At 47.0% G+C, this 11253-nt stretch overlaps 2 protein-coding genes across 2 annotated transcripts in view; both read right to left on the minus strand.

The window, feature by feature from the left end:
- The window catches only part of Cnnm3 (cyclin and CBS domain divalent metal cation transport mediator 3), a 16977-nt gene extending 15261 nt beyond the window's left edge, over positions 1-1716 (minus strand). Inside the window, 2 exon segments of the mRNA XM_008838247.3 lie at positions 1-18; positions 21-1716. The exon segment at positions 1-18 is cut by the window's left edge and continues 834 nt beyond it. Of these exon segments, the coding sequence (XP_008836469.1) occupies positions 1-18; positions 21-447 (445 nt within the window). The 5' untranslated portion in view covers positions 448-1716.
- Positions 1717-6652: 4936 nt separating this feature from the next.
- The window catches only part of Cnnm4 (cyclin and CBS domain divalent metal cation transport mediator 4), a 39337-nt gene continuing 34736 nt past the window's right edge, over positions 6653-11253 (minus strand). Inside the window, exons 6-7 of the mRNA XM_008838006.1 lie at positions 8096-8280; positions 6653-7200 (exon numbers count right to left, since the gene is read on the minus strand). Coding sequence (XP_008836228.1) covers positions 7003-7200; positions 8096-8280 — 383 coding nt within the window. The 3' untranslated portion in view covers positions 6653-7002. The remainder of the gene's footprint in view (positions 7201-8095; positions 8281-11253) is intronic.

Below are 11253 nucleotides of genomic sequence, written 5' to 3' on the forward strand. Positions count from 1 at the left end.
CATGTAAGGACACAGGACGCCCGGCTCCAAGCGCACAGCCAACAGCGCGCGCCACTCGCCCGTAGGGGCGGCCGTTTCTTCCTGCACCGCCCCGGGCCCGGGCTCGGCGCGCAGGCGCAACAGCGCACGCCACTCGCCCGTGGGGGCGGCCGCGTCTTCCGCCGCGGCAGCAGGCCCGCCCTCCGAGCAGCCTGCCCCCTCGAGGGCCACCCAGGTCCTGGAGTTGTTGGCGAAGACGGAGCCGAAGAGTCGCAGGCGGAAGGTGGGCTCCAGCGCGGGCCTCCCGCGCACCAGGCCTGCGCTCGGCGCTCCGTCCTGTTCCAGGCAGAAGCCCAGCAGACCCGCGCCCGGCGCCGCCTCCCCCGCGGCGTTGCCCAGGCAGAGCGCGGCGAGCACCCAGCCTAGCCGACCTGCCGCTGCCGCCGCCGCCGCCGCCGCCGCCGCCATCGCCTGCTGCCCCCTCTCGGCCTCTCGCGCAGCCTACCCCGCTCGCCCGCGCCTCCGCCCTCCGCGGCCAATCATCGCTGGCCTTCGCGCCATCCCGACCAATAGGCGGCGGGCGAGGGTGGGCTCCGGGAGTCGAACTAGGCTGCGCCGGGGAGTAAACAAGCCGCGCGGGGCGGGCCGGGGGCGTGGAGCTCCGGGTTGTCCGGGCCCGCCTGGGCTCCGCAGCATAGTGCTGGCCCGCGCGGAGAACGCGGAGCCGTGTAAGTGGGCTGGCCAGACTCCCTGTCCAGTGCGCTAGGACGACCCACGGTTCTGGCGCGCCTTAAATTGCACTTGAAGACCTAAGTGTATAGGAAAGGACCGCCGGAACCGGGAAGATTTTTAACCCCCAGACATGCACGGCCAATAAGGCCGAATTAGAACCGGCGACCGGTGTCCGGAAGCGAAGGTTTCTTAAAGATGTTTCTGCTTTGCGTCCGACTCTGAAGACAGTCGCCCCTTGGTTTTGAGGAACTTGCTGTCCCCTGCCAGGGACACCCATAAATACTCAAACCCACAAAAATCCGTTTCATTGCATCCTAACAGATGCTTCAAGGAGTTCATCTTACAAGAGAAAAGTAAATCTCACAGGCTCAGCGTGGATGTTGAGTTCCGACTGGATCTGGCACCCTCGTCATCATCCAGCCATGCAAAGAGGCAGCAGCTCTGTCAGGATTTTCTAACTTCACACCCGCAGTTCATCCTCAGGAGTATTCCTCAGGACCAAAGACCTGTTCAAGGTCTTCACTGTCCTCATTCTAGAAGAGGCTCAGAAAGATGGCTCTGTGATTAAGAGTGCTTGCTGCTCTTCCAGAGGACTCAAGTTCAGTTCCCAGCCTGTGACTCCAGCTCCAAGAATCTGATGCCCTCTTCCGGCCTCCTTAGGGACACATACATGTGGCATACATTCACACAGACATACATATACACATAAAAATTAAAAATCTTAAATCCTAAAACTTAACAAAGGTGATAGTTGTGTCACTTCTACATTATAAACTCAAAATAGTGACTGGCAAGCTGCAACCCTGTGGTCCCCCATTTCTTTTCTGAATAGTGCTATATGCCAAGAGTAGTTTACCTCTTGCAGATGACAGAATAAGCCAGCATCAGAAGCAATCATGACATAACTGTTTTGCATGGAATTGCCTTGCCTTTGAACACAAAAAGCCTAAGTAAGTGTAATAGCGGATTCAGCCTTTTGGTCTCACTTGTCTCTAAGTCAAAATGCTGACAATGGCCAGGCGTGGTAGTGCACGCCTTTAATCCCAGCACTCGGGAGGCAGAGGCAGGTGGATCTCTGTGAGTTCAAGGCCAGCCTGGTCTACATAGGGAGTTCCAGGACGGCTGAGGCTACAGGGAGACCCTATCTCAAAAAGACAAAAAAAAAAAAATGCTGACAATGAAGCAGAATGGATGATGTGCATGAAATGGATTCCATGTCTGAAGCCATCCACTAGCAAAGAACATTCTACATGAAAGGAAGAGCTCCTTGTGGATTTAGAGTCAGGGCTCTCACCTTTGACAAATGTATTCTTTGTTCTCAGGCTTCCTTGGAAAACCACCTATAACTATTTGAAGGTGCAAACTTTGGGTGAAAGGTCAGTTCAAATTTGGAAAACACAAATGGTCTTTTAAACCATTTGCATATCCAAAAAAGACACAGAATCCAGAACTGGGCAAACAAAGCTGCTCAGAGTGGTTTTTCTGTTTGGAGGTCTCTTTTTTTTCTCTGTGCCATTCTTTGCCCCACCTCTGGTTCATCACAACTTGGAGACCCTTGACTTTTATTTAGGTCCCTCATTTTCTCTCCCTGGGACATTTTCTTTACTGGTCATTTAGATCAAGACATTTCTACTTTTTATCTAAACATTTATTCTTGAGTTTAAAACTCAAAGCTGGGGCTGGAGAGATGGCTCAGTGGTTAAGAGCATCAGCTGCTCTTGCAGGGGACCCGGGTTTGATTCCCACCACTCATGTGGTGGCTAACAACCATCCGTAACTCCAGTTTCAGGGGAATCCGACCCCACCTTCTGACTGTGGGCATTGCATGATACGGATGCATTTACACACATGCAGGCAATACACTCATACACATAAAATAAAAATAATAATTTTTTTTTTACTCAAAGCTACTATAATCTCTGCACTCAGGTGGCGGAGGTAGGAGGATTGAAAGTTCAAGTGTGGGCTACAAAGTAAGAGCTTGTCTTAAACAAAACATGGGCTAGTGAGATGGCTCAGCAGGTAAAGGCGCTTGCCATACAAGTCTGACAACCTGAGCTTGATTCCTAGAACTTATGTAAAGGTAGGAGAGCATCAACTCACACACAGAATAAATTTTAAAGTTAAAAATATCAAAAAACTCAGCTATGGGGTGTGACCTCACTGGCAACTTCTTCATATGCTTTGTTCAAATGCTTCTTTCCCAGTGTGATCTTCCTTGATCATGTAGACTAGGTTGGGTTGAGGACCCAGCCAAGATTTTCATTTGTTCATTCAATAAGCATGTTCTGCATTGAGTGTGTACAGTATAGGTACTGTTCTAAATGCCGGGACTCTGGTGGAATAAAATAAAGTCCCCATCTTCATGGTATTTAGACTCTAATGCTGAGACAACAGAAAACACACAAGACTACATTTTTTTTGGGGGGGGGCGTCTTTTTGAGACGGGGTCTCCCTGTAGCCCCAGCTGTCCTGGAACTCACTATGTAGACCAGGCTGGCCTTGAACTCACAGAGATCCACCTGCCTCTGCCTCCTGAGTGCTGGGATTAAAGGCGTGTACCACCACACCTGGCAAGACTATATTTTAAGATCTAGTAGTAAGCACTAAACAGTAGAGGTAAAATAGGGAAACATTTGGGAGATGGTGTCTGAAATGGGGTAATCAAGGAAGGCTTCACAAAGGAGGTGACGTTTGAATAGAGGTTTAAATGAAATGAGAGGTGAGTCTTACAAAAGACTGGAGAGAAGTGGAAACCATAGCAAATGCTTGGGTGACAGTTTTCCCCCAGGAGCTTTTCATCACTAAATTCACTGGGGATTGGTAGCAACTGGCTCAAACACATAAGGAATGGATGAATGAATAGTAATTTCTTTCAATCCCTTTAATATGCACTTTTATGTTCATTACTCTTTTTATCTGGAATATCCTTTTTGTTGCCTACCCAAGTGCTTTCTTTCCTTTCCCTTTTCCCCCCTCCTTTTGGCAGGGTTTTGCTATGTAGACCAGGCTGGCTTCAAATTCATAGTCCTACTGCCTCAGCCCCCCTCATGTGCAGATTATAGACATATGCCATCATGCTCAGTTCAACTAGGGTATTTGAAGAAAGGGAGGCAAATAGAGGGCAACCTGGTCTGACCGCATAGCAAGACCCTATCTCAAACAGCATAGCTGGGCATGGTGGTGGTACTTGCCTGCAATCCTAGCACTTGGGATGTGGAGATGGGAGGATCACTACTAATTTGAGGCCAATTTGAGCTATATAGTGAGTTTGAGGGAGGTCTGGGTTACATAGTAAGACCCTGCCTTTAAAAACCATAAGTGAAAGAACCTCCAGTTCACTGACTATTGAGCTTTGCTTGCTTGATCCTCTGGCTTTGGCTCAAAGGACAACAGCATGTGTGAAATACCACACAAAGGTTCCGTAGCTGCCCTTCTGAGAGTGATTTAGTGAGAGAACCCTTGGTCAGGCTCTTCAGGAGATGAACATTCCAACAAAGCACACCAGGTCACCAGTATACACAGTACAGCCTCTGTGTGCTAGGAAACAGTATGATCATACTACTGTATCAAGCTCAGACTGCTCTCTCTCCCAGAGAGGGGGGAAGGGCAGTTTGCCCATTCCAGCTGCCCCATTCTGGCACTCAAAAGCAGATTCATATGGCATCCGATTCATAGGACTCAGGCTGGAGGCGTGTTTGTTCTGTATGTCTGCCAGCAGCTGCCACTCTCCAACTCCTGTGACAACAGCCTTGATTACATGTATTTTGTAAATTATAGTTCTGCTTGCATTTCACCGCTAAACAGTCACAGAATACTCTGTTGCCCTTGTTCTGCCACAAGTGATAGCCACACAGGCACTTCTGTATCTACCACAGATAGTAAATATGCTCAGAAGCCAAGTTAGATACTCACCAGACTTATACACATTTCATTTTTATTACCAATCAAAAATAAATTCCATATATTGTTTAGCAAATATTATCATTGTTTTGTGACAAAAGACACAAGAGTCATAACAACAAAACTCCCCGAGAGTCAAACTCAACAATGCCAAAATAAATCACAAAAATATACAAATTAAAATTTTAATGCAAAATAAATAGGAGTTGTTTGCTACGGTGGCTGTGACTTGCCAACCCACTTGGATGCCATCTGCGAAAGTCTCCTTTACCTGGGAAGACATGCAGACCAAGCCAGTTCCAGGGTATGGCTCAGCCCAGGAACCAGAGGTTGGAAGAGGAAGTGAAAAATTGTACTGGGAGGAGGAAGTCATCGGACCAGTAATATTCAGAAATAATTATGACCCTCTGCAAGAAGTGATTATAAATGAGGGGTGGGGAGAGGGACTGTCTGTTGGTGTAACTGTGTATGCAGAGAGGTAGCTGTGGAAGTGTGTGCACTTGCTCCTTTTGCTTCACACCCACCACGGAGTCCCAGGCAATGTGTTTTGCTCCATCTGGCACTCGGGTCTCTCAGGGACACAGTTAAGCCAGTTCCTATAGGGAACTGGGAATATACTGCACTGACAGAAGCTAAGGGTTTCTTAAGGAATCAAAGGTCTGGTAGCTTTTTTTCCTTATGGTTGAAAACCATCTTCTTCTCCCGGCTTCTAAGGGTAAATTCTGTAAGTGGGGGAAACCTCAGACTGGCCAGGGATACAAGACATCCCCTGGTCCCAGGGGTTAGGATTCTCTGGGTACCTAGAGAGCTCAGTACTTGGGATGACAAGACACCCCCTGGCTGAGGAAAGGAGTGAATAAATACCATACAAACAGAAGGCCTGCAGTCCCCCTTGCCTGGATCTTGCACCCCAGCTCCTATTCTTCCCAACAGAAGGTGGACATGGCCCTTGTTCTCACACTCTCCCCACCGTAGAAGTGTGAGTTCTGTACCATGGCCTGATTCTACCGAGGTTCCCAAGGGTAGTACTGGGGCAGGATTTCACATAGGGTACAGCTCTCAGTAGTACCAACAGCTCCAGCCAAGGCTGTTTTCTCTGTCCTCTCACTAGGGTCACCCCTAAGCATGGGGAACTGAGCTATCCACTGCATGCTGTTAGGTGGAACCCTTCTTTCTTGAGTTCCTTAAGTGAGCAAATGAGGTCAGGTGAGCCTTGGCCAGCTACAGAGGAAAGGACATAATGACCCTGCTTGGGTGGCCTCCAACATGTCCTATCCCTAGTCCCTAGAAGGAGGCGTAGAGAGAGGAAGAACAGGGAGTTGGGGAAGAAGTCTTTGGGTGAACCACTGAGCCTTGACTCTTCTCGTAGGTGTGGGTGGGCAGCAGTAACTGCTAACACAGATACATGGGGGTCAGATTCACCCCTTGAACCAAAGGAATACTCCAGATAAGTCACCTCTAATGGAGATGCCCTCCCCATGGAGAGGAAACCTTTGGTAAAAGTGAGGGCAGGGCCAAGGAAGCAAGTAAGTAATTGTAGAACCAAAGACCCTGCCTAACACTCAAAGCCAGCCCCATTACAGGGGAGAATTGTCCAAGGGATATATGAGAGGCGGGGGGACAGGTCCTCAGCGAACCCCAACTCACCAGTAGAACCCATGGACTTCTAGGAGATCACTGGATCCAGCAGTTGACAAGTGTAGATGTGTTTCTCTCTGTCGTTGGAGTCATGATGTCCCTGATCACAGTTACCCAGCTGCATTCAGCCTTAGTGACCTCAGAGCATGTGTCCTAGCAGCTGATGTCAGTCAGTATCATTTGGTTTCTGCTTCCTGGGAAGCACTGTCTTCCTCCCAAGGGTCATTCCTCCTCCTGTGGGCTCCAGGCCCCCACGGATGCAGAAGAGTGGCTCCCAGGGTGGCAGACACAGGTGGAAACTTCTCAGCTGAGTACAGATTATGGCTATTGTTTCCCAGGATAAGGAACCCTCCCCCCCTTTTAAAGTTTTTTGTTGTTTTTGTTTTTTTGAAAAAAGAAATTTTTTTTTTTACATAAGTTCCTTAACCCTGTCTTCCCTTCCCAGAGAGGAGCAATGAGCCTAGCTTAAAATTTTTCTCAGTAAAAAAAACAAAACAAAACAAAACAAAAAACAGCCTTTGCTCACCAGCTGGCCTGCTGCCCTTCTGAACCAGGGCGGGACAGGCACCACATCAGAGCTGTTCAGAGGTCCCCATCTGCAGCCAGATTCCCCCCAGGGTGGGGCTGCCTGGCTGCTCAGTCATGCAGGATATCTACCTGCACCCCTTCTGGCCTAACAGGCTTCCTGACTTCATGTGGGCCCACTGGGGAGGCCCCCACAGGGTAGGTGGGGGTCCCCGGGCCCTCCTGTCAGATGGCACCCTCATGGGAAGCTTTGTGTAGCAAGGAGTTGCGCTCATTGAGAAGAGTCGTGGTCTCATCCACTACAGGCAGCTCAGACTTCTCTGTAAACTTCTCTGAGCAGGTAGCACAGCCTTCCAAGGGGAGCTGAGGGCTGTTCTCCATGCGGGAGGCCAGCAGCCCATTCTGGTACTGCTGCCTTGTGATCTGCAAAGGGAAGAAAACAGAAAGGGAGGGAAGGAGTGTGAGATGCAGGAGCTGAGATGTGAGGAGCCAACCAGCCTGGACCAGGAAAGACCTCCCAAAAGAGTGAAGAGAAAGAGCTGAAAGAAAACGTGTCCTAGGGGGCAGCAAGATGGCAACACAAGCCTGGGGACCTGAGTCCAATCCCCAGAAGCCATGTAAAAGTGATGAAGAAAACTAACTTCACAAAGTTCTCCTTTGATCTCCACATACATGCATCATGCACAAATGCATATACATATAATAATAATAATAATAATAATAATAATAATAATAATAATAACAATAATAATGTGTCCCGGGCCAAGCATGATAAAGTATGTCTTTAATCATAGCACTCAGAAGGCTACAGCAGAAAGTTTTCAGAGTCAGACCTTGTCTCGAAAAAGTCTATCCAGGGGCTGGAGAGGTTGCTCAGCAGTTAGGATTACTAGCAGCTCTTCCAGAGGACCTGAGTTTAGTTCCTAGCACCCACATGACAGTTAACAACTGTCCTTAACGCCAGTTTCATGGGATCTGACATCCTTCTTCTGGCCTCTGAAGGCACTGCATAATATGGGTGCACTTACATACAGGCAGGCAAAACACACAAAAAAATAAAAATAATATTTTAAAAAAATCCTCCCAAAACTAAACAACAAAAGAGGGACTGGGAATATATAATATATAGCCAAGTAGTAGAGTATTGGCTGACCAGGTATGAGACTCTGGATTTGCTCTAAATTTTTAAAAAATTAAAAAAGCAACAGCAAAAGTACACAGGTTGCTTTAGTGGAGGAAGAAAGGACGTGCTGGCCCCAGAACAGAGCAATCTACATGCCCAGGACAGTGGTAGTGGTAGACTGTGGGAGGCACTCACCTTAATGTACTGCAAGTCCATAAGCGCCCGGACACTGAAGTCAGAGATGTACTGGCCTAGAATGCAGCTGCTGAACTGGTTGCTACTGCCTGCCAGGGAGGATGTGGTCGCCAAGTCTGTATTGCGGTCCGGGTAACTGAGGGAGGCTGAGCGGCTGAGTGGGGTGGGGAGGGATGGGGAGCGGTCTGTGGGGACAGTAGACAGTCAGTCCAGAGGCTGCCCTGGAGCCTACTCCAGCACCTTGCCTGACCTCAGCTCACAGATGATAAGGATGCCTACCATGAAATAGGTCATAGTTCTCAGGGACAAACAGAAGCACACAGAAGTTCTAACTGAACAGGGTCTGACCTCCTAAAAGCCAGTGAATTAGTGTGTTTAGAAGTAATAAGTGTTAAGAATGATACCAAACAATCAGAAAATAAAAACAAAGACAATGTTTATAGTTGCGAAACCCCTCATTTAACTTCAACAACTCATTAGTCAAGCACAACACAATGATTATCCTCACATGACAGAAAAGCTACTGTCTTGGACTAATGCTAATTTGTCAAGTGACCTAAACTATTCTTTTTGAAAAAATTTATTTATTTTTATTTTATGTGTATGAGTATATTGTGTGCATGCATGTAAGTGCACCCCTGTCATGCAGTGCCCACAGAGGACAGAAGAGGGTATTAGATCCCCTGAAACTGGAGTTATGGATAGTCATTAGCCACCATGTGGATGCTGGGACGTGAACCCATGTGGTCTGTAAGAACAGTTGGTGCTCTTAACCACTGAGCCATCTCTCTCCAGCCCTTCCCTAAACTATTCTTTAAAAAATTTAGAAGGAGCTGGGCGTGGTGGCACACGCCTTTAATCCCAGCACTTGGAGGCAGAGGCAGGCATATCTCGGTGAGTTCAAGGCCAGCCTGGGCTACATAGTGAGTTCCAGGACAGCTGGACCTACAGGGAGACCCTGTCTCAAAAAGACCAAAAATAAAATTATTATTGGGGGCTGGAAAAATGACGTATGGCTCACGGATTAAGAGTACTCTACAAAATCATAAGGACTGGAGATCTGTTCCTAGCATCCACACAAGCCAGGTGTCCCACAAACACCTGTAACTCCAAATCTGAGCCATCTCTCCAGACCTCAGACACATACATTTAAATATATATATTTTAATATTTTATTTATTTTTATTTTTTATGTGTATGAATGTATTGCCTATATGTAAGTGAGTGCACCCACGTCGTGCAATGCCGTGGAGGTAAGAAGAGGGTTTCAGATTCCCCTGGAACTGAAGTTAAGGATGGTTTGTAGCCACCATGTGGGTGCTGGGAATTGAACCCAGGTCTTCTGCAAGATCAGTCAGTGCTCTCTTAAGCTGGGCCATCTCTCCAGCCCCCAGACACATACATTTTAAAAAAATATTTTTTAAAAACTTTTTTGAGGCAAGGTCTCACTATGCAGAACAGGCTCAAATTCACAATCCTCCTACCTACCACGTGCTAGGATTATAGGCATGGAGCACCATTAACTGGCTTTAAATTGTATATTTTAACACAAAATATATGTAGTAAAAGGAAGAGCATACATACAGGCTGAGCTGGGTAGCACGTGCCTGTAATCCCAGAACTGAGGACGCTAAGGCAAAAAAGGATAATGAATTTGAGGCCAGCCTGGGTTATGTAGTGAGATACTGTCTCAAGGGAGGAAAAAAGGTAGGAAGGACACAGAGTTTGCATTCTCACTGTGAATCCCAACCCCAGCACCATGATGCCTGTCATCCTACAATGCTCTTAGGAGGACCAAAGGTATGCTCTGTGTGTGATCCAGAGTGTTACACTCAGTCCTGCCAACTGTCTGCCCCTCTTGCCAACCTGGCAGAGGCAGGAGGCAACTTCTCACAGAAAGCCAGAGGTTATAGGTTAAGTGGAGCAGCCTCTCCTTGCCACCAGAGGCAGCACAGACCTCCCTAGCAGGATGGTACAGTGACTCAAACACAAAGGAGGAAGGAAAAAAGGAACGAGGCACTATGTTATTGCCCACCCTTGGCTCTTAATCTTGAGAACACTTGGTAAACAATGAATTAAATACACAAAGTTAACTGTAAAGAGTGAGGGGCTTGTTTTAAGTAAACAGGAAGTGGACTGAGCTGATCTGCTTTAGGTAACTATGAAGTTACTAACCAGTAAGTTAGTAATGAGACTGCAGTGAAGACAGCAAGCATGCTGGACCCAGTGACTCAAGAGACTAATACAGGCTTTAACCAAGTGAGACAGTACTAAGACACTGTCCCAATGCCTAAAACTAGGAAAATACAGTCTCACTATTCTATGATTGGGTAGTGGCCCCACAGCTAGAACAGGAAGCAGATGATCACTAGAGGCCACTGCAAATAGCTAACGTAAGTGGAAACTCTGATTAAGTTCTAGAAAAAAACCAAAAGCAAACAGAAATACTGGGTTATTACTTCATATTTCACATTAAGGGCCAGAGAAATGGCTCAGTGGGTAAAGGTACTTGCTGCCAAGCCTGATTACCTGAGTTCAATCACCTCAAACTACATAGTGGAAGGAGATAAATGATTCCCACAAGTTGTCCTCTGACCTCTGTCCTATTCCTTCAAGTTGTGACATGTACAAATACATATGTACTATAATAATTAACCATTTTTTCACATTATTTGAACAACAAAATGTTTATTAGTTAATGCTTACTAACACTAAAGGAATTTATTTGTTTGTTTGTTGTGGTACTGGGGATCAAATCCAGGACCTGGGGCAAACCCAAGGCCTGGAGCATGTTAGGTAAGGGTTCTATCATTGAGTTGTCCCAGAAACTGAATTTAAAACCCAGTCCTGTAGGGCATGCATGACCAGCCTGGGGTACATGGTAAGTTCCAAGCCACTCTAGCTAACAGAGTAAGAAAATGATGGGGGAAAAAAAATCTCTCTCTCTCTCTCTCTCTCTCTCTCTCTCTCTCTCTCTCTCTAGCTCTCCTATGAATCTATAGAAGCCGCTGTACAATTGCATATCTAAGAGTCAGGGTCTATATCCTCATAGATTATGTTCTTATATATCTTTCTATCTATCTATCTACCTATCTATCTTCTATCTCTCTCTATCTATCTTCTTTCTATATATCCTCTATCTATCTATCTATCTATCT

This window comes from Nannospalax galili, unplaced genomic scaffold (assembly GCF_000622305.1).
Source record: "Nannospalax galili isolate Female #2095 unplaced genomic scaffold, S.galili_v1.0 scaffold1311, whole genome shotgun sequence".
Lineage (NCBI taxonomy): Eukaryota > Metazoa > Chordata > Mammalia > Rodentia > Spalacidae > Nannospalax > Nannospalax galili.